At 41.1% G+C, this 23626-nt stretch overlaps 1 protein-coding gene across 2 annotated transcripts in view; it reads right to left on the reverse strand.

The window, feature by feature from the left end:
• Window positions 1–23626, reverse strand: part of CIT (citron rho-interacting serine/threonine kinase) — a 92644-nt gene that overhangs the window by 749 nt on the left and 68269 nt on the right. For both annotated transcript variants that reach the window (XM_077835502.1, XM_077835501.1), the window contains 23 exons: window positions 20979–21176; window positions 20330–20523; window positions 19670–19805; window positions 19121–19225; window positions 18059–18199; window positions 17734–17841; window positions 16774–16936; window positions 16364–16528; window positions 14343–14480; window positions 13545–13725; window positions 13235–13326; window positions 12800–12904; window positions 11564–11733; window positions 10376–10456; window positions 10021–10156; window positions 8223–8362; window positions 7083–7175; window positions 5931–6039; window positions 5655–5783; window positions 3545–3625; window positions 2828–2906; window positions 2522–2701; window positions 287–590 (listed from right to left, as the gene is read on the reverse strand). In XM_077835502.1, the coding sequence (XP_077691628.1) occupies window positions 287–590; window positions 2522–2701; window positions 2828–2906; window positions 3545–3625; window positions 5655–5783; window positions 5931–6039; window positions 7083–7175; window positions 8223–8362; window positions 10021–10156; window positions 10376–10456; window positions 11564–11733; window positions 12800–12904; window positions 13235–13326; window positions 13545–13725; window positions 14343–14480; window positions 16364–16528; window positions 16774–16936; window positions 17734–17841; window positions 18059–18199; window positions 19121–19225; window positions 19670–19805; window positions 20330–20523; window positions 20979–21176 (3228 nt within the window). The remainder of the gene's footprint in view (window positions 1–286; window positions 591–2521; window positions 2702–2827; window positions 2907–3544; window positions 3626–5654; window positions 5784–5930; window positions 6040–7082; window positions 7176–8222; window positions 8363–10020; window positions 10157–10375; window positions 10457–11563; window positions 11734–12799; window positions 12905–13234; window positions 13327–13544; window positions 13726–14342; window positions 14481–16363; window positions 16529–16773; window positions 16937–17733; window positions 17842–18058; window positions 18200–19120; window positions 19226–19669; window positions 19806–20329; window positions 20524–20978; window positions 21177–23626) is intronic.

The following is a 23626-nucleotide window of genomic DNA, read 5'->3' on the forward strand; positions in this document are numbered from 1 at the left end:
CTAGGTGAAAAATGCTATGTGGCATGAATCTTCCCCCTACCAATGATGAAGGCCACCATCTTCCCATGGCATGAAAGTAGTGCTGCGGGGAAATATTCTCTTTGGAAGAGATTTTCACACAGCCCATGCATATCATATGTTTCGATGTACTGTGATGGCACACGTATTTTAAAGCGGGTTTAGGTTGAAGCCCCTCACCCACATAGGCTTCTCGCAGTACGAACAGCCACTCCCCACTGGGAGACTTTCCTGAGATGAGAAGACATTTGACAGAGCTCCAGCTTACCTTATTGACTTGTGAGAGTGGAGTTCTTGCACCTCCCACAGGCGTTCGCCCCCTGCTGGTCTCTTCAAACAATCTTCCAGGGGACCTTTCTCGGCGGGTGCTCAGAAGTCTGCCTGGAGATTTCTCTCTCTCCAGTGGTCGCCCAGGAGACTTGTCCCTGCGCAGCTCTGTCCTTCCCTCTCGGTACCGATGTGGTGTGCTTGGTTCTCGAGGGTGGCTTGGACCTTCTGGTGGTCCTGGGCTTGACGCTACCCGCTTGGTTATGTGCTCATTATATGTTGGGGGACCTCTCTTATTAGGGCTGCTGTCATTCAAAAACAATGGGCGCGGACAGCTGAGTGACAAAAACCTTAAAGTTACATTTTTATTAAAGCGGACATCTCTTCCCCCCAATCACTCCACAGTGTTCAAATGAAAGCGCATCCAGAGCTAAGTCAGCCTTACTCAACAATGCGAACCACTTCCATGTTCAGAAAAGCCACACTCCTAGGCTCCCAGCTGTGTGCTCTGTGGGTATAACAGCACCAACGTGCAAAGGGTTGTTACCACCCACCAAACCAGTCCTGGTTGGATGGACTGTTATTATTACAGAGATTACCAGCACTTCTTCTTTACCGTGGTGTCCTAGAGAGGCCTAAATGACTAGTCATGAAAGGAGAGAGAGAAGTGTTGCTTTAAATAGGCTACAGCCAGAAATCAAGTATGACGGAAGAGAGGGTTACCCTCCTTCTGAAGATAAATATAAGTATTTATGCAGAAATCTCTGCTTTAGGGGGGTCTCTACTAAATCAGACATTTCAGCTCCTGAAGGAATATTCAACACAGATCACGTCTATAGAACAGCTACGAAAACTACTTATTTTCCTAGGGAGAGAGCCAGAGACTTTTCCTGTATGAAAGTGCATTAAAAATTAATTTACACCTCATAGGATTTGTTCAAGAAGCACAAGTTACAAGACGTCTAGGTAAACATTCTGATTAAGAGGATAGGATGAAAGGTTACAAATTTGCCAAGCTTTAGATTTCGCTCTCACTTTATAGGTAACACTTTTCACTCTTCAACAGGGCACTATCAGTCACAATATTCGCTGCCCAATTCATCCCCGCTCTGCTTAACAGAAAAAGATCATGTCACTTATCTGAGTCTCCTACACAGTCATGTTCAGACATACAAGTGGCCTGAAATGGTCTTTAAAAGCCACAATTCCAACCCTTTAAATATTGTATTTTATTTTCATGGCAATAATGAATGTTAGCACTAGACTTTCAAGCTATGGCCACATCAGCAAGACATTAAAATATCATTTCTGGTCCAAATCCTGTTCTGTCAGTCCCAGCTGTTGTAGCTAAGGAATAATTAATTCCATGAGTAGGGACAAGCAATTTATTTCAAGAATATTTTATTCAAAAACATTTGATTTAGTGTATAGATGTTTAAACATCTAATTTTATTACTGTTCTAAAACAGAACATTGGTACAGGTTTTCTTAGTTACATTAAGAGAACAAAGCATCCAGATTACTTGTGGCAAAAACTCATCTCTGATTCATCCAGTACTAATCTAGGGATCAACTGTGGATCTCTGAACAACTGACTATAACCCATTTCTATGCAAAATATTCTTCAATGAGGAAGGCAGTCACCCTAGACTTCAACGCAGAAGGCCTTCCCATGGTCTTGACGGAAATCATCACAGCCTAATTATCTACTGGTTCTAAAGTAAATTCTTTTAATTCCAAAAAGTTCAGGACATTCCTGTTCTATGGGACTTTGGATATCTGAAAGTAGACTCAGTGGGATACATCTCTGTCTAGAACCATTAGGAAATGTACCTCCCTAGCAAGATTTGTTTTGGACACACAAGTTAAAATAATTTCAGAAAGAATCTCAATACAGATGCGTGCAGAGATTCATCACCACCTGGGGCCATCTCTTCTTTCACAACAGTATTATTAACATCACAAAACACTCCTGTTTTGTTTTGAAAGTATATGTGGAGGAAGTTATCCAGGTACGGCCACAGAGTTCAGGTTTCCAGAAGGGAAACACTGGAACTCTGGATTTTAAAAGAGCTGTTAAACCAGCAGGATTTCCTGATGCTTCTGAGAGAAGCTGAGTTTCTCCCACTAGAACAAAATGAGGTTGTCATGCAATAAGATTGGAGAAAGGGGTCTAGAACTAATGCTGCATACATAGCATGAGGAATGGCACTGAATGTAGAACAGTAACGCATACCTGCGTGTAGCGGAGGATCCTCTGTGGTGTTCATTGTTGGACTCCTTCACTAGATTTCCCTTACAGCAGATCACTCTTAATTTGTCCTGATAGGAGGAGGCCAGGTAAATTGCTCCAGATGAAATTGCTGGCCCTAGATACCGGGGATTTGGGATATCCAAGTGGGCTCGTGCAGGAGTGCTGAGTGAAGGGGAGAGAAAAAAAAATCTTTATAATCTGCTTGTTGTATGTTATTCTTGGAAAGCCTCCACCCCTGCAGCAAATCATAGTTCTTCTCTTCAAAGCGCTGAGCAGAGCATGACTTACCCTAGAGAAGCACGAGCCTGAATCTCAACCACTTCAAGGGAATTGAAATGAGTCACAAACAGGTAGGGTTCTCTGTAGGCTGCAGCAGAGAAAGAACACCATGCACAGATTCTACATTAGTAAAAATTAGTCAGGAAACTTGCGGGATGAAGATAACATTTTCTTGCCCTCCTGCAATCTGTAGGGAAGACTAAGGATGTGGGTTTTCTGTGCAGCGCTATATACTATATGGCTAAATGGGAAGAAACAAGCATAGAGAAGCCTTGTCTTGTGCCTGTCTGCTCCAATACCATTATATCAATCATAACATCACACAAAAGGGATTTAAAAATGGACTATTAACCGGAAAAAATCTGTTAGGAACTGCAAAAGCCCCTGTGGTTTCATTTTGATAAGCCAGACTCTTGACTATTTAGAGACATCCAAGCATCCATCATTAAAAATTCCAGTGGCCAATTTAGTCACTGTCAGGCTGGGAATATTAATCAAATACATCACTTTGATTTCATTTTCCTCTTATTCTTCATGCTTCAGAAAGGCTGCTACATCCATTTAGGTTTATAATTATTTGTAACCACTAGAAACCACTGAGTCTGAAGGGGGTCCTTCCCACTGGGCTGTTTCTGGAATGTGACAACCCCCAGAATGCTGAATATTTTGGAACACTGGAACTGGGTGGAACCAGTACAAAACTGGTAAACGTTGTTCAATACCTACCAAAAGCCAAAGGCAAGCGACTCCATTTCAGGTCCTCTGTCCTACTGCGCCTTCCATAGGAATCCACAAAGACACCAAACTCTGCAGAGAACAATCACCAGTGTCATTTGCTTGTGGCTGGATTTTTTTTTTTTAAAGGGAGGAAGGCAAGCAAAGGTGGGTTTTTACAACAGAAATAGGAGGGCCATCTTTTGCAGCTGGTGAGTTCTACAGTAGCCAGAATTAAGTTACCCTCATTGACATAATGCTTGCAAACACTGCTGGTTTAGGAATAATTTCAATAGTTCAGTTGTTGCAGTCCAAGTCCTCTTTATACCAAGTAAGGTAAAATTGTTATTCCTTACCCTTCTAGGAACTCAGCATCTCCAAATAGGAGAAACACAGAAATAGGAGTCATAAAAGTGTGTCTCCTCCCCAAGCAGACAGTTATAGTAAATACCGGAAGGATTACTACTGTTGGAATTAAAGGTGCTTTGTGAACTTCTAGGACATTGGATTAAAAGATCAACAAAAACAATTACATCAAAAAGTAGCTTGTAACCCTTTGTTTCTCCACTGAGATGAAAGGAGCAATCTTTCTATGGAATTCATTGCATCACATAAGGAATCCTCTAGTTTAAGTTAGAAAGCCAGGAATGTTTAATCAGAGTGATTAAACATCTATTTGCACTGAACATTCATTTAAAAGATCACATTGTATTCTCTTCATCACTGGCATAGAAATGAAAGTTATTTACCTATAATGAGTTCTTCAAAATGGATTCTAAGTTCGCACTCCTGGGATGCTCTGACGGATGCAGCTTGAACAGGTAGAATTCTAGCAAGTTCATGCAGTACCCTCCCTCTCCCCTCAGTGAACAAATGGTTCCAAGGCGAGGGTATAAAAGTGGGCGTGGCACTCATTTAGATCCAATACCACAGCGTCTGAAGAAGAATGTTTTTCCCCAGGGTAGGTTCCCTGAATACCCTCTGGTCAGATGGGTCTCTCTGGGGATTTGCTCTTTGCAAAGAGGCTGACAGACAGGGCTGGGGTGCTCATGCTCGCCAGAACAGCTGTAGCCTTTTGTTGTGGATCGACTCTGGAAACAGGGACTGGCACCTCAGTAGTTTCCTCTTCAGATGCGTCCCACTTCCAGATCCTTTCGTACGACATACTGAGGTGGATGGTTTGTCCTTCTTCCCTCCAGATTCACTCAGAGCCAACACTGGCCTCATACTTGTTCAAACCTTTTACTTGCCCAATTCCAGGTGGTTTTGCTGACAGTGCTTCTTGTAATAAAATCGTCTGAAGCCTGTTCTGTCTGCTCTTTTTCGCTCATGTTGTATAAGTCAAGCAAACCAGCATTTTGAAGGTGAGTGTCTCTCAACCAGAGATGCCAAGTATCCAGCATGAGTGCCAGATGCCACAAATATTGCCGGATGTGACACACGTCTTTTCAAACAGGGCTTTTTCTTTTTCAGTTCTGCCATTTCTGAACTGCAGACTTATAACTAACTTCACCTAATACTCAACTAGTTAACGATCTAACAAACTGCTAACGAAATCTAACTATAAAATTGTTAACTAGCTAATAAGCTATGGATCCAGGAGCACCCCAAAGCAGTTCCTCATGCATTCAGCTGCTTGCAGCTGGATATAATTTAGGCGGCTGGAGTGCCACGCCCCTTTTTATACTTTTGCCCTGGAATGTTCAATGTTCACTGAGGGGATTGGCCAGGGAGGTGCAGGAGTGCTCCAGTGACCATTGCTAGTTACAGTCCTACTGGTTCACGCTGCGCTGGTTGGACCATCACACGAGCGGGAATATGCAGAGGACGCTCAAAGAAAAACTGACTGACAGGCACAGAGATTTTAACATAACCCAGAAGGAATCTGACCAATGTATTTTAACAGATGGGATCAGTGTCTTGCCCTTTTAGGGTCTACATCCTTTATATTTTACAATGAACAATATGACCTACAGTCTAACATGCCATTTCCAGCAATAATGTTACCTATATGATCATGCACACCCAATGGCTAGCCTCCCATCAGTACAGTTCCCAGGTATCTTGTGACAAATGCTGTGCAGATGATCAAGCTAGTCCAGCAGCCACATGATACACTTACCATGGAAACAAAGCAGGTACTCCTCCCTCTGTCCTGTAGGGTTCACCTGTATGATACTGATTGGGAAGCTATTGGTGGAAGAAGCAAACACAGCAGAGGCTAAGGAGTGGTCATTCTTATCGAGAAACTCTGTAAAGGGGTAGAAAGGAACAGCAACGTCAGCACCAGCTTTTCTGTAAATTCATACCCCTTGTTCCCATTTAGGTAGTAGACAAGTATCTACCCCAAAGGGACATTCACAGAGCTGTTTAATGTACGACAGGAAAGGTCTCCTACCCTCCAGGGTATACTGCTTCATCTCAATTTCATAGAACTTGTTGGTTCCGATGATGATGCTGTAATTGGTCAAATGGACACAGCTACAGGGCTCTGAAGTTTCAATCTCCTGGAAGAGAAGGACAAGGCACATTGCATGAGCCTAGATGATCCTTATTCAACTTTTCTGTTCCATTAGCTCCCCTGTATTTGTTTAAACATTTCTCTTATTACATAGGATTCTGAGCGGCAATATTTCCCTCTATAAAAGGTGTTTAACAACTGCCGACTGCAAGCCTGCAGTCTCCAGCAGGTGGAACAGTTCTCTTGCTGGCAGAACTAGTATTAATTTTCCATGAGTTTCCTCCTGGAGGAGATTTTACTGGCTATTTAGGAGGCAGGTGCGCACGCTATGAGTCTGGTTGAACTCCAGCTACCATTAGAAGTGGTAGAACAGTTACAGCCAGATCCGCTTTTGCATCTGTAAAAAGCCAAAAGATTGTATTGGTTTCTTTCAGACAGACCAGGCAACTGTCAGCTACACCTCTGTCAGCTACAAATTAGACTAATACTCTAAATAGCATGCTGTGGTGTTCACTGTACGGCCCCATTATGGGAGTAGGGGGGGATGTAGGAGAGATTTGAGAAGCAGAGTCAGAATAAAGCAATGATCCTTAGTTATACACAGTGTTACATATTAATAGTCAACTAGGTTGAGGCACTATAAAACTGGGCACCTCCAGGCCTTAAAGGCAAGAGTTGCATGGGGGGGGGCTGATGGAGGGGGGCTGCCAATCAAATTTATTTTTTTAACATACTTTAAATGAGAGAATGAAGAATTTTTATTTTTAACAAAGTTGGTTAAAAAAAAAACCAGTTAGGTTCTCTCAAGACTCAAGTGGATTGGACACTTGCAATTAAACAGCCCCTTAGCCTGAGCCCGATTCAGCTGGCATAGGCTAGCCACAGGTTTTCAATTGCAGCGTAGACATACCCAAAATTGCCAGCAGCTCTGATTTTAACTGGAGCAGGTTACAATTTACTGTCACTTTAGCTAGCAAGCAAAATCTGTATGAGCAACATAGGTTTTAGGCACTTGCTCCTCAGCAGAGTGGAGTCTCGCACTGGATTGTTATGAACATGTGAACTACTGAGAGAAATCAATAAACTTGCCTTCCTGATGCAGAACTTGCTGAGGCTCTCATTATAGCGCAAAACCACCACTTTGTTGGGCATCGCTGCACAGATGCAGAGTCCGTTCTCAACCTACAGGGAGGGTTAAAAATATGGTTAGAGATAGCAATACGGACGTTCACACTAAAGCCGTGGAAAACATTTTGAACACGTGAAACAGTTCTTTGGTGAAAGGTACCCAGATGTTGGCAGAGATGAGTGGGTAATATTTGTAATAGGACAATGTGGCATAACTGCAGATTAGTGAAACAATGAAAAGCCTTTTCACACTCCTAAGGGACAGCACACATCCAGACTGCTTCTGTGATTTCTTTTGTAGTTGAAGCAAGTTAATTAAAAGAACAGGAAGCTTTTAATAGAATGATGTTTCTATTAAGAGCGATAATTAACCCAAATTAACCCAGGCAGGTTAGATCTTTAACCTCTTGAACCTGTATCTGAAACAATGCTTTGAAATGAATGATGTTCAACTTGTCAAAGATATGAGTAATCTGCATAAGCAGTTCCTGCTGAAAACTTCTGCAGTGGACAAGTGTTTCACACTGAAATTGGCAAACACTCTGAACATTGTTGAATAATGATACAACTGTATGAGCAAATTTACTACCTTGGTAAGAATCACCCTGTGTTCAAGAGCAAAGACAGAGGAATAAGAAATGTATTAATCATAGGAGTCTAAAAATGGAGAGCAAAAGTCTACAGCCAGAGAGACAAGGGGGAGGAAGTAATATTTTTTATTAGACCAACTTCTGTTGGTGAAAGACAATAGCTTTCAACTCATACAAAGCTCTTCTTCAGTCAGTTATGTTAGATTTATCTCACAGTATGCATCATATAACAGGTTAGCATATTCCACTGATTGGTTGTCTGTGCTTGTTTATATTTGTGAGAGACCCTTCAAGCTCCTTCCCCTCCCCACTCCTCCCCCTTTACTCATTTTATTTGGAGACAAATACAGAAAACCAAGGATGTAGCTCCTGGATGTGCTGATTATGACAAGAAATAAAGATGCTGATTTGATGAAGATTAAACCTGGCAATCCCTTCTACTGTCTCACTGTGCGTGTGATCAACAGATAAACTAAAGTACAGCCCAGGGCACAAAGGAGCTATATCCTACCTTGCCAGCAGCAAAAAGGTGACATCCCTTGACAGCCTCAAAGATGTTTGGTGAGATATCAGGCTGGGCTGGGAGGTGAGACTGGGCTAGAGATTGCTTCACTTTCTTTACATCAGCAAGACACAGAGCTCTCTCTTCTCCTAAGGACAGGAATGGTTACATTTTTTCCGTGTAAGATAGTCAAGCAAGGGCAGAATTTCACTCTTCACTGCAAGAGCCTATTCTGTTACATAAGCAGCAGCTTTTCATTATGGGTTGTTACTGTGGTAACAGCTACAGAACACTGTACATGTAAAAAATAATTCCATGTGAAAGAGGACTTTAAAAAAGGATTAATAAATACACCCTGGAGAACAAGCAGTGTCTCTTGGGATTGTTATAGTTGCTAGTTCTAGCTGAACAACAGTAGTACATGGCCCCCCATGAAGGCACTGCCTAGATTACCAGGAAGACCGCTCCTTTCCAAGGGAAAGGTGCTTTCTCATTTCTGCCCATACAAATCTGTAGTAGAGCCTCATGGGGCTACAGTTAAGGATCACTTTGACCCATGTTGGAACCCTGAGGTTTCAGAAATATCACCTTTCAAAATCACATTGGGTGTAACGTTTGTCTACAATTATTTTCTTTCCTACAAACTTGAAATACTGTTTAAAAAGCTAGGGCATCTTAACATTATACAGCAAATTTGTGAAGCTTTTTTGTTAATTCCCTCCAAACATTATACAGGAGGTTTCGATATTAAATTGTGCTATCTATCTAGTCCGTCTAGTCAAAGAGCAGGACGGAGAGCTAAGCACCATTGGGAAAGTATATTGTTCCAGTTAGCATGCAGACCTAGAGACATAAAAAGCAGAAGATGACAGCAGCCCTAGTTATATTACATGGGCTAGTGTTGTGGGACCCCCCTTTGGTAGAGCATTAGAGGGTCATGGTGCTGCACTGGTGCCCAATCTGGGGCCCTTCAGGGAGACTGTTAAAAACAAAGAAAATGGAGTGCAGTTGATTAAAAATTGAAAATGTATTCCGAGTTAGGCCTTGAAACTTTTAAATGGTGTTTGCATCAGCCCCACTACTTCAGGGAGGCAAAAAGGGACACACACACCACCCCCAATCATCACCTACCACTTCCCTGGCAGCCTCAAGAGCAACTCCATTGTGCAAGGGGGCAGGGTGGTCAGCAAATCTCTGCTACTGCATGGGAGGGGAAGGAAAAGAGAGCTGCTCTCACTGTTGCATTGCCTGCTTCCCTGCTAACCCGTGGGAATAATACAGAAACAGCAGGACAAGATCTTGACTGGCTCTGCCTGAGAGAGCTCCTAGCAAAGAACAGCTCCTCTCCCCGATACAGCCAGCCAGAGTAGTCCAGGAGAGGTGTGGGAATCAGCAAATGTTTATGGCTGACTTCAATGACAGACCTAAGTGTTCAGCACCTCTGATAACCAGAACACTTTTATTTAGGTGCTAAATATATAGATTAAGAAGCCTAACTTGTGAAACTCAGGTTTGAACATTTTGGCCTCTGTTATTCAATCCCCCATCTGTAAAAAACAGAGACCTCACTCCCTTTGTGCAGGGATATTGTGAGCATTACTTCATTCGTTAGTGTACATGAGAATCTGAGATTATTCTGTGATAAGCACCACAGAAAAGCTGTACATAAAAAGTAGAGAGAAACCCAGGGAAAGCAAGTTCCACTGACATTGTACTGTGGGAAGTTTCCCCTTAACCTTCACAAACTAGAACATTTATCATAACACTTCCATAAAAGTGAAAATTTGCCATCTTCCTACCATCATACCTGCTATCATGAGCAGTTTATCCAGATCCTTTATGAGGTGAATTTGGAAAACAGCACCAAGTCCTGGAATGTGTGTTAAAGAATTTTTCAACACATTCAGGGCATAGAGACCCTCCTCTGTACCAACGAGTACTACCTATAAAGACAAAAATTGAATAGTCAGCACTATATAAGAAGATCACAGCAATGCTCCAAGACTAACTTTCACTCACGCGTAACACCAGCCAATGGAAAATGGAATCCAAACCCAAGGTACAAAAGGAAACATGTTCCTATTTACAAGTCTGGATACGCATACTCCATTCATGCAAGGTATACAGTGATTAGGTTGAGTGTTGTCCATGATTGTCATCACCTGGTCACTGAAAGGCATTGTGCAATTTATATCCAGACGGTCTTCCCCCTCAAGCTTCAACAGAGAGTTTCCAAGCAGCTTCTGTAAGTGACAAAAAGAAAATACAGTGTGATTAAGTAGGCAAACACAAATCAAACACTTAGATAACACTTAGCACTGACTCACAGCAATTTTCCTTATTCCCCTCATCCAGAACAGCTAGCATGTACAATCATGTACATTATTGCCTCCAGACTCATGCTACACTGGTTGTAACTACCACTAAACAATGTATCGCTATCTGAACTGCAACCGTCTGCTTATGCACAGCATTCAGCAGTGGAAAAGCAAATTCTTCTGCAACACGAAATGTGTGTCAAAGCTGTAGGGACCCTATCTGCAAAGGGTTCATAAGCTGCCACTTAACAAGGCACAACTATTAGGGAAGTGAGGAAACAAGCATGCATGTCTCTCCCTTTGAGCCCAAGCAGAAAGGAGGCTCTAAAACAGTCACATCAGTCTATTAATAACACAGAAGTTAGCAGAAGGCTCATATGCTAGTTTATTACAGAGTGGGACCTCGCTTCAAGACACATACACATCCCAACACTTACTTGAACAGGGAACGTTTGTGAAGTGATACAACTTAAAAAATCCTGGTGTGTCTCAACACCCACAAATTGGTCAGAAAAACTAAACAGAAACTTTCAAAAGAGAGACTGCCGAACAGTGTAATATTTGGGAAGAAAATCAAGAGAGTTCTAATTAACATCCTGGACTACTCCTGCTAGTCAGATTTCCATTGTCTCAGTAGCCAAAATTTGAATATGTGATGCCAAAAAGCACAATCTCCCTGTATCAGGAAAGTTCTAGTAATGAAAAGGGCTGTTCTGAATGAAACAGCAGTGAGACCACTTAACTTGCCATTTTTGTCAGGAATAAACAGCTAACAAATCACAAAAGAGGGGAAAAAATAAGACTTTTTCTGAGATTTGCTATTTTTCAGATCTGAAAGGAGGTGTGATACCGTGAGGCATCAAAGTCGTAAACCATGGCTCATGGTATTCCTATTAAATGATATTAATGACAGAAATAATATTAACTAGTTTAACTTCCTTTCAAACTCAGCATGTCAGATACTAAGAAAGAAAATTTCAAAATTGTTCCCTCCAAGAATATTTTATTATTAGATAATCTATTTGTACTTACAGCATCAGCCTCAGCTTTTTCCCTGGAAACTCTCCCTCCTGCCACTATTGACTCCAAAGCAGTGACCCAGCGCTGCTTATCAGGGAAAGTAGGTGGTAGTAAGTAGAGTGTCCTACCAGGCCAGCATGTGGTGTGTGGATGAGACTCCACCTTTAGTATATATGGCACATCTAAGGTGTTACACAGAGAGAACAAAATCGGGATTAGCACTTGGAACAACTTCACTTGGCTTAAATTAGCATCCTTCATCTTTGCAGAGAGGATGTCACCATAACAGGATGTTTACTGCTACAATTTATACCATCAGTAAAGATGGGCTTTTCCATTCCAGGTGCCGCAAACTAGCTATTAAAGCTAAAATAAATAGATAGCAGATAGAAAGATGGAAACCATACACACAAAGCTAAGTAAAGATTAACTATCAGCCTTTATTCAGACAGGAAGAGAAGTGTCAGCTATAACAGAGAAGTTCCTTTTTCTATAAGTCCTATGACTGAAGCGATGCCTGATAGTTTTCTCTGCACTGCTACACAGTGTACAATTTCTAACAGCAAGTCACTGAGTAATCTCTTCCAGGTCTGTAACATTGGCTTATGCAACACAAGACGACAGTTTCCTTTTTTTAATTGTAATTCAATAACCTGTTTTAAGAAAAATAATGTTCCTACTTTTGATAGCTGAACAGTATAAAATATAGCCCTACAATATAAAAACCAAGAGATATATTATCTTTAAATCAGTTCAATTCCATATATACACACAATCAGTACAGTACAAATATTACTTCTTCTTAGAAAATAACTGATTCCATATGCCTCATATTATTTCTAGTTAATGGCTTACTGCTAGAACATGCACTTTGAAAATTCAGATTGGCAGAGGGCACTGAAGGAGGGAGTTTATATGAACTATGTTTAAACGTGCTTTATAATAACTTTATAAAGCCACTCTAAGGTTTACCTCTATTTGAATGAAAGAGTATCTCATTCACAGTTCAACCATCGGGAGAGAAGCAATCAACTTTGTGGGTCCAATGCTAGATGTCTGAACTATTCACAAGGCATACCTAATTGAAATAGAGGTAACCTCAGAAAGATTTATGATATTACAGAACAGCAGTTTAAAAGGTTAACTGCAGAATGAGATCTGTTCTACCACAGTTAACTGCTGGTGGATGCCAAGCCATATTCATGGATCAGTTGAAATCCATTCTACCTCAGATGCACTGATTCTCACCTGTCTTTGCTGTATTGGCAAGTTCAGTAGCTCCTACAGCCCCATGAACAGTTACATCTCCATCAGGAAGGCACAACTCAAACTCCTCCACAGGCCGCTGTCCAGCTTTCAGGAGTAGGGGAAGGGACAAGAAGAATGAATGAGAACAAGACACAAAGAAACAAGAAAGCAGTGAGAAAATAATGAAGAACTGGAGGAAGAAAGTAAGTAGCACATTGGATTTTTCATAGCTGGAGCACAAGGTTACTTCCAATATTTAAAGCATATAAGGTTAATAAAATCCTAAAGGGGGGGAAAAAACAATTCTGCCTTATTAGACACATCAGTTCAAATTAGCAATAGTTAATGTTAACGTATTCATTAGACCCTTCAATTCAGTGAATAATGTCAGAAAACAGAAAAGACAAGTCTTGTTTATTGATCGTGTGAAGTTACCTTCTCTTGCTTCCGCATCATAAATTAGCACTTTAGTTCCTTCCAGGACAATGAATTTCCTATCCCAGCCCTGCTGTCCACGCTTATTATTCCTGAAAACACAGCAAGCAAAATAGAACATCAGAATTTCCACCAAGATTCTGAATTGGAGTGGCAAGCAAATCCCTGGGGGGTAAATTTCATTGGTAACACAAGAGCGGAAAGGCAAATATCGAGAGAATTCAGAGAATTGCCTCACGATCTGCGATAATTTACAGCACGGCTCCATATGTGCCGCCACCTGCTCTGGCACAAAGACTCATGTTTATACCTTGGCACTTTCATCCACCCTTCCAGATGTAAACTGCTGCTTGGCTCCTTCAGCTGCAGTCCTGGAGAGTTCAACTTGTCCCGACAGAAAGCTTCAGAAAAGTGTGTGGCATATTCTGCAGGCAGTCCACACGTAGCCGGCAAGCATGTTGAGCACTTTGGGTGACACATCACTTGGCATTCTGAGAGAGTAAAACTTTATAAGGACATACACCAGAAAACATGGCCCAGTCCATTCAGCTTCCAACCAGTCACCCAGAGACCCCCCCTCTCCCATTCAATCTAGCCACCTGATGTTTTCAAATATGGAGTATACCCTCCAGTTACTCTTCAGGTCTTCATAATTGGACGCTGTCAATCTTTGTTTGCAAGGAGAAAGAACTGGATGGTGAAGTCTCTGACGGTGCAGACTATGTTATCAAATACTCTCATGGAGCAAGAAAAAAGTTGGAATTCTCCAGTTCTCACAGGCAGTGCTGGTCCAGAAAACAACATACTTTCCCTGATGAGGAGTTCCTGGTAGTCACACTCTATCCCAATTCCCAGCTGCTTTTAGCAAGGCAATATGGGCAAAATAACCATGTGGTAGCTAGGAGAGGGAATCAGTCACCTGCCTTCCCAAATAAAGAGAACAGTCTCTTTCCACTGACACCTAGAAAATGTAATCAAGGCTGCTGGTGGAGAAGCTCACCGTCTTCACTGAACAAGGACATGAGAATCTATTCTGAATGACTTGAAGTGTTAACCCTCCAGTCTAGCATTCAATTGCCCTCCATTCACTCACACGCCCTGCTCTTACCAAGACATTTAGATGCTTGACGTCCAAAGTGCACAGTATCCAGACACACTGCACATTTTGTTGCCCTCATATTTAGCCCCACATTGAAACGGTGAGGGATATTGTGATGCATTCTCTCTTTCAGACGCCGACTGAACTCTGGAAGGGGGAAAAACGTCATAGGGATAGACAAAAGGTATAACATGATCCAATGGCTGGAGGTTGAAGCTAAACAATTTTGGAAATTGGTGGAAATAGAGTGGACATTTTGAACAGTGAGGGTAATGAACCATTGGAACAACTTACCACAGTCATGGGGATTCTACATCACTCGCCGTTTTTAAATCAAGACTGGATTTTTTTCTAAGAGATATAGGAATTAATTTTGGGAAAGTTCTATGGCCTATGTTATAGAGGAGGTCAGACTGGATGGTCATAAAGGACCGCGCTGCCAACAAACAAGCCTTTCACCAAAGCTTCTCTCACTTTACCTATGCTAGATACTGAGCATGCTTTCCGCATACCGACTTCATACCACCGAAAACAGATTTCCCCAACTTTCAGTGCTGACCAACGAGCACATCTCAGCACCTGCCAGTACATTTGATTGGCAGTGAACAAATCTTACCTCTCATGTCAAATCCTTTCCCTGCTGCATATGTCTTCCCGCGCTACCCATACCCATCCCTTACCCATGATTGAGAACATCTCTCCTTATGTCTATGTAATCCATGCTTACAAAGCATGGCTCTCTTTCCACCTCCTGTGGAAACCTGTGAGTTTCTGAGTGTATGACAACCATTGGGCTAACAGACCTGGATTTTTCAGCTCAGGCAGTAGAGGCTTATGGTTTTAGATTAGAGCGTTCAATCCCCATTGTTATGACCCACCCAGGGACCATCCAGACACCTAATACCAATTCTCTCATATACAAGTGAGTATAACCCCTTAAATTTTCAATTGCATCCTTCTTGCTGATGAGCCTCGCCCCACACTTTCAACAGCATGCATCTCTTCCTTCATTCCTTACTAATAAGGATCCAACTTCTCCTCTCACCCAGTACCTACCCTTTCCATGCACAATTCATGTGTCTCCTCATGCCTATTGCCATTCCTTTCCTTTATAGCGATTTCTCGGCTCAGCTGAATGATGTTGCAGCTTAGACAAATAAAGATATGCCAACCATGGAGGAAACATTCATACATCCTTTTGATCAATGCAGAATTGTAGTTGAAAAAATAAAGTGTAGTCTGAAGAGCAAAAGCCTACAATGGCACTGTTTTGTGCTGATGTAGGGCAGCATATCCTCTGTATGATTCCCTATTTCACAAAGAACATTGTGACTTTGAAGCGGCACACAATGGAACAACAATAAGACTGGAATGGATTTTGTTTGCACTTTTCATTGTCAGTCTTTACTGAGATTTAAGACACACAGATGTTAGCAAAAAAACGTTTTTTCCCCCAGTATGTTTACTTTGTGCATTTCACAGCTCTTTGAGACTAGCCAGCTTCACTATTTCCCAGAGAATTTATTCTTTGCTGAGAAAGACCTACTAAACATCAACAAGGGAGCAGAAAACCCATTTTAAAAAAGTGTAATTTCAGACACACTATTTAAAGGATTCTCTATCAAAAACTAGATATCTTTTAATCAATCAATAAAAAAAACCTCAAGTGGACGGAAAGCCTTTAACTGAAGTTTTATAAAATAAGTAGTGTTGAAATGTCATTCAAGCAGAGATTTAGACTGTAGAACAAGAGCAAGAAGGGATGATCCAAGACTTCTATGATGACAGGAGTTTTTACAAAAATTCATCTCTCACAAAAATAGGTAACAGAACCCCTTTCCCTCATACAAACTAGGCTCCAATTCCCCTCACATTACTATCCAAGTCTGCTACCTAGAGCTCATCAATACTTGTGCACATGTCATTATACACACCTGCATAAAAAGAGAAAAGATGGTTTTGAAAATGGGGGGGGGGGGATGAGTATTCTGAATAGGAACAGGCAACTTCATATTCCCCTTGAGACTTACCCTCTGGTGTGGAGGACTCCTTTCTGCGACTTGAGGGTGGAGCAAGCAGGCTGATGGGAGTTGGCTGATGCTCTGGGGAGCGGACTATGGCAGACATGATGATCTGCTGTCTGGCTGTGGCCGGAGTGGATGGATGACCGTGGTCTGTTATTTTCCGATGGGCAGCTACAGAGACAAATACAACTTGTTAACTCATCCAGTAGGCGGCTAATTTCCAGCCGTGGGTTCTATGTAACCATTCAAGGGTTACAACGTGCAGAAAACATGTAGCCCTAATGCATCTTCAAAGCAGCAGACAAAGTAGGAATTAGACAGTAATTTTACTGTTACAGAGACGCACAATTTAAGGCAAGTTTTGGGGCCAAAATGTCTCTCTTCTCCAGATTCAACTTTTCTGTTACCCCCCCTACCTTCTTCTCGAGCAGATCTGAGTTCAATGCGTGTTTTCTGTAAAGCCTCCTCCAGCTCAGCAGAACGAGCCTTCTCCTTCTCCAATGCCACTTTCAGCTCATTGTATTGCAGGGGAACCTGTGTGGGTAAAGAAGGGTCCTCTTTCCGCCGACTAAACAGGCCCTAGCAACAGAAACACACAGACAACTCCTAACTCCTAGTAAGAGATGATTTAAACTAGGCAAAGGGAAAACTAACTAACTGCAGGCCAGAGGGCCTAGTGGTAATTATGATGTACAAAAGGATGGGCTTTTAATTGGAGTTGAAGAGAAAAAAGTGTTGAGAACTTTGCTTATTTGAATTTAAAAAAGCAATGTACATTGCTTGTATATCACCACCAATACCTTGTATTTCCTATAGCACCTAACAGAGGATCTCGATGTGTGTTAACACTAGTGAATTGAGCTTCAACACCCTTGACATAGATCAACATTATATCCATTTCACAAACTGGTATAGATTAAATTGCTTAATTCAGGGTCACACAGAGGTCTGTGGCGAAGCTGGGAATAGGACTCCTGACTACCTATCCTGTCCTTTAACTAAAAGTTCAACCCTTCCTGATTCTAATACATTCACATATACTTACCATTTTAAAAACTTGTTCGTACATTTTCATTAAAAAATGGGGAAGATTCATATTTCCCCAGCTGCTGCAGAGGCGTTTTTACTGGGCTGCAACTTGACTCATTGTGGAAACAGAAATACTGACAGGCCACAAGGAGGACAAGTTGCCTGATAAAGCTTTTTTCAGTCATTTATAATGTTCCTTAAACTGGAATGTGTTTGTGTTATGCAGTAAGGATAAAAATAAAAAAAATATTTCAAATACACAGTAAATAACTAAATCATGAAGACTTCAGTCATTTAACTCCATGGCTAGTTTCCTGAATTCTGCCTCCCAAACCTTTATAACCCACCTTTTTCTTTTTGGCTGGCTGGTCCATCTTCGCTTGCAGGAAGTCAATGAGTTTGGTTTGCTGAGAAATAGTGCCCTCCATTTTCACCTTTTCATGGGAATAGAGAACCTGTGAACCACACACAAAAAAAAGAAAATTAAACCTCAGCAATAGAGAAACAGCAGCATAACAATCAGAGATGTGATAGTATGGAAGACCAAGCAGGAAGTCAAACACTCAAGCACAGCTGACTTCATCCAGTAGTAGGAAATGGCACATAACAATGACAGGCCATGTACTGAAAACCTCTCATTTGATATTTGCTTTTTCCCTTACTGACCCTCACCTGAATGTTTTCCAGTTGGTACTCAAGGTCACTCCTTTCAGTCTTCAAAAGATCTGCTCGATCCAGAGCTTCTTGCAGGCCTTGAGTCAGGCGGAAGATGTGGTTTTTTTGCAGATCCATTTGCTGCTGCAACTTTGCTTGCTATTAGTGGGAAAACAGAGGCCAAAGGTTTTTTAAACAAGCTTTTAAATGTTAATGTTTCGTGCAGCACAAGCATCTTCCTAGAACTTAAAATTAAACATCCGTTTATTTTATAGCTCAAATATTAATTTCCCCTATTTATAAAATCCCAGAATCTTTCCTTCTTCCCAAAATGCCATATTATCATCTTCAATATCAGTGATTTGCATGAGTTCATAGCAATGCTGCCTTTTTAAATATATTTTTACACACACACACAAATAAAGAAGGCAGTAATTTGCTTTGTTTGGGTTTTGGAAATCCTATATCTGCTAGCTAAACTAGTGAGGGAGACAGCAACATCAAGAATTTCTGCATGCCAGTTTTCCAAGCCTTTCACACAGACACCAAAAGCTACCTCAACATTTCTCTGTAAGAAAGACTTTTCTTAGAAACAAGGGCAAGCATCTGCATATTTGGTTGATCTGGGAGATTAAATTTAATACAAAGTGCTCAGGTCTCTGCCCCCGACCTGTGGCAGAAGGAGCTAGGTGTGAATCACCTCTGCTTCTCTTCTTCTGGCACCTTAAAAACCTCAAGCCCTCTTTTTGCACAACCAACCAAAGCACACAGAGCCACCAAAACGCCAAGGCTATGATGAGGCAAAACCAAAACCACCGTAAATGCGATAGGTGATGAGTCATCTGGGATGACTCTGGGATAACCCTTCTGCGAAGTGAAAACTAACACACCATTTTGATTTACTTTCTATTCTCTACAGCAACATTAAGGAAGGATAGAGTAGCAACCTGGATCTTTGGCACTAACTCTGAATTTTCTAGCTTCATTTAAACCTAGTAGAACTATTTTTGTGGGTTTGCATTGTGGATCCTTCCATCGAAATTTTTATAACATGAAATCCCCTCACAGGGTAGCCCTTACCTCTTCCAGAAGCCTCTGTTTGAGCTCACGTTCTGTCTCAAGCTTCTGTTGTAAACTGCGTGCATTCATCTCCAGCATTGCATGCTTCTTCTCCAAGTCATTGAGCTAGGCAGTTGGCACAGACATATATATATATAAATAGTCATAGATGCTAACAAATATTATAAGACCCAAAGATCTTAAAATCCAAATTCACCAGTCAAACATAAAAGGCTAGAATGAAAAATATTACCTATTGCTTTTTTTAAAAACCCAGAAAACTGGGTTTTGGCTGTTGCTGCTCAAATGTGGATGTCACATCAGCTCTTAGAGATTTCATTAACACCCATGATGTCAGGATGTTTGTGTTAGATTTAACTGATGGGAAAGCTAGGCTCCTGGCCTTCAGAATTGCATCCTCAACAAGAGAGGCCTCAGCCTTTTTGTAAAATTTATCCCTCCAACTGAAAACGACTGTTCAGCTCAAAACAACATTTTTATCATGAACACCTGAGTTGACACATTTTTCTTTAGCGTATATATAGAAGATTAAGGTAAAAAGACACTGACCTTGTCAGAAAGACTCTCAGCTTTGAGTTTTTGCTCTTTCAGTGCTTGCTGAAGAGCAAGAATCTCCGCTTTGTGTTCTTTAACAGCTAGTTCTACCACCTGGCGGGATTCAGTAATACGCTGATCTGCTCGCACTCTGTATTAAAAATGGAAAAAATGTTGTTACCTGATGATTTCCTCTCTGGGACTGACCTCTTCCTAGGATGCTAGGACATCAGTAGACACTTTCAGAGTTTTGCCTCAAATTCACAGTGTTGGTTTATATAGCCAGTCATCTTATTGTGATGCTTCCACATTATACAATCCTGTTCTCAGCCCCTGCTGAAACTACTGCTTGGGAATTCAAAGTCACCAGAACAAGGAATGAGAATCAAAAATGAGTTTACCATATCATGGTACAGTCCAGATTTAGTTTGAAAGATAGTTTGCAAGTTACAGTTAGAAATACTATTTTCTGAATTCAGTGCCCTTGCACAGGAAAAAAAGGGAACAGATATCACTGGAGAGTCACGTGTATCAGTTTAAATAGCCATCTTCCAGATTTAGGCTCATATAAATAAATATTGGGTGCAGATTCATGTCTCACATTCTATATGTATATATTGAACTATATTCCACAGAGCACTTTTACACAAAGATTAATGAAGAGAAAAGCCATACCGGCTCTGTTTCTCTGTGTCCAACATTCTCTGTAACTCTCGCACCCGACATTCAAACTGGGACTTCTCATCCCCTAGAATGCTTCTCCATGCTTCCCACTGACGTTCCTTCTCTAGCAGTTCATCATTCAGGGCCTCCAAGTCCATCACCTGCTCTTCTAGCATTGTGCATGTTGTCTTCAAGGCCTCCATTGTCTAAAAATAAATCTTCCCATTAATTCTCACTTCCCACATCAAACATGCACTTTTTCAGTTACGGCTTCACCATTTCAATTACAGTACATGCAAATCCTCACCATCAACTGGTAAGTCACATCTCATTTATTTCTAGGCCTGCATCTTTATGTATTTAACCCTAGTTGCCTTTAATGTCAGCAATGCCTCATCATGGCTTTAGCCACAAGCAAAAATGAACAACTAGGAAGCACCATTCTTTGCCAATGTTGCAGTGAGCCACGAAGGGACATACTAAAGATCTCAATGCATTTTTACACTCCCTCCCAGAGCGATCATTGTAGGATCAAGTTGCTATAAAAGTTATAAACGCCCTCCATTATTTCTCCAAATCAGAAAGAATTTCTAGCTAGTCAGAGTCTTGCAAGTGGATAAGTGTCCTGAAGAGATTTCAAACAGAATTTCTAAACTCTCACTTGTTTCTGACTGGTGAGCTGCATCTCCCTCTCAGTGATCTCTCGACGGAGGTGGTCAACCTCACTTCGCAGCTGTACTATCTCATCATCGGCCCCAGAGGCCTCATCAAGCTGCTTTGACAGGAAGAAATTCTGATTGTTCAGTTCTGCATTGTCCTCACTCAGCTGGTTCAGCTGTTCTTCCAAGTCTGTAATCACCTAAAAAGAGCAAAAGAAGTTTGGGTTACATGTCAGTGAGTAGAGTTCTGTGAAAGAACGTTCTTCACTCCTACAGCCACACCTTGCCGAGCAAATAGACAGATCGTAGCATTTTTGTCCCATTCAAACATGATTTTAATTGCAGATCTTATGAATGGGCATGAGCTTAGCATGGGCAGTCTTTCTTGCTTCTTATAAAAAGCATCTTGAGATACTTTAATTCTGATTTAGCCTAAAAAGGTATAAATATGTTGCAATACAATTTATGATTAATTTGGTGGCACACCCTAGGGGTTAGAACATCAGCTTGAGAGCCAGGAGAGGAGTTCTGGTTCTCTTCCCAGGTCTTCCACTGACTTGCTGTGTCCCTTATGCAAGGCACTTCACCTTGATACCGCAGTTTCCCCATCTCTGAAATGAGGATAATACTTCTCAGAGGTTTTGTAAAATGTAATCTTTAAAATCATTAAATGAGAGGTGCTACAGGTGATACTATCTGGAAAGCTGCTGCCTAGAAATTGCTTAATTTACTGTAACTAAAATCATAAGTAGCCAAGTTATAACTTATGAAGGAACAGGTAGTATCAAGACAAGAGAGTTATGGATGGCAACATGACGAATATGACAACAGAAAAAGCTTGGCAGCACCACAGATTATAGTAGAAAATTCAGTATTACCATCAATGAAAAGCAAGGATTCAACCAGGTTGACAAAGCCTTGCCTTTATGAACCAGGATTGCCCATTTATTAAACTAGATTGACATCTCATTATGCAAAGTTTGGTTTTTAAAACTATCCCTAAGGTTTAAAAAATATTAATAAACATTGAGTATTTTCACACAACCCTCCAGTGTCTGTGAGTGGAAACCCGTATGAAAAACTCAAGGGGAGATTCTGCAACTACCTGTACTACAAGACCAATGCAATTGGGGGGAAGAGAAATACCTCATACATCTAAGCTGAAACCAGTTTAACAAAAAGAACCACAGATCATCACTTAGCACAGTCTGTGTTAAAATGCCCCAAATAGGTTCAAGAGGCATTTCAGCCCATATGTAAAATGCTAGTGTACGTCAAGGTAATAAAACACCTTATTAAAAGCAAAAATTAAGATTCCAGAATATCATCTGATTACATGTTTAGACTTATATGTTCTGGTTTCCCATGCAACAGTCAAGGACTTCAGTATCTGTAGTAGAGAGTACAGCTCCTTTTGGCTTTTCTGAGGGGAATGCAACCATTTCTTTTCGACTACAGGCTCTAAAGCATACTCATGGCAGCCTTTCACCATGATCCTAGATCTAAACCAACAGTACTTGCCTTTTAAACTGTTGGCAAAAAAGACAGACTTAAACTACTCCCTACAGGGTGAAAGGGGGGTTCTGTCAACCATTTGTTTAGGGCCAACTCATAAGGTGATTCATACCCTAAAATGCAACATCACTGTTTTCAGTAGTGTGGCCGTTACTGGAACACTTCTACTGCTCTACCGAAATTAAACATTCTGTCCTGGTATCACTTATATATCATACAAGTTATTTAGGTACCATGATTGCACCACGAGAATATGTCAGTCTCTACATTGTTCAAATGGACACCAACTTAGAAATAAAAAAATAAAAACACTTCTATCTGAAAATGTAATAACTGAGATTTCTGTTACGTTTCAGACCAGAGAAATATTTCTTCTATTTCCAGTTTGCTTTCTTTATACATTTGACAGCACCACCAGTCTTGTCAGTTTCATCACCTCCCTTATACAATCAGTCTCACTTACAGTTTGTAAAATACAGGAAAGAGCAAGTGTAAAACTGCAAAACTTGGCAGGACGACTCAGTGGTTGGCGTAGCACTTGAAACAACTTAATTCATTTTCATTCAAACTGACTAAATTTCAAGATGATAGCGTCGTCCCTTCAGGGCGAAATCTAACCTTCCATTATAAGCATGATTTTTCTCACTTCTCTCAACCTCACCAGAACTAAACCAATCTGCCTGAACTTGGTGATCTTACTCCAAAGCAGAACATTTCTAGAAAGTTTGAGGCAAATCAGACAAAGTACTTGAGAGATGAAGGGTTCAAAAATGGAAGAAATGAGGTGATCTCATTTCTTGAACATTATTTTGGCTCATCCTAACTCCAAAATGGCTTGGCCTACAAATTTCAAATGTATTTTAATCGGTTAGCTTTGGCAAGGAACGCTCTCTCAGACTAGGGTTTTTCTTTCCGCAGATGATATAGAGGAAGCGGAGTTTTGCTGACAGATTTAATTATTAAAATCAGCTTCCATGTACATTATGGGCCCAATACAGAGTTTATAAATTCTACATAGCCGAGAGAGTCACAATGGGAGCAGCAGCCTGAGGGCAACCACATGGGGCAGAGCCCAGATTTGGAATAGTAGATGAGAGACAGCGACACAGGAAGGTGGGAGCCAGTTGTGAGGGAG

This window comes from Eretmochelys imbricata, chromosome 15, assembly GCF_965152235.1.
Source record: "Eretmochelys imbricata isolate rEreImb1 chromosome 15, rEreImb1.hap1, whole genome shotgun sequence".
NCBI lineage: Eukaryota > Metazoa > Chordata > Testudines > Cheloniidae > Eretmochelys > Eretmochelys imbricata.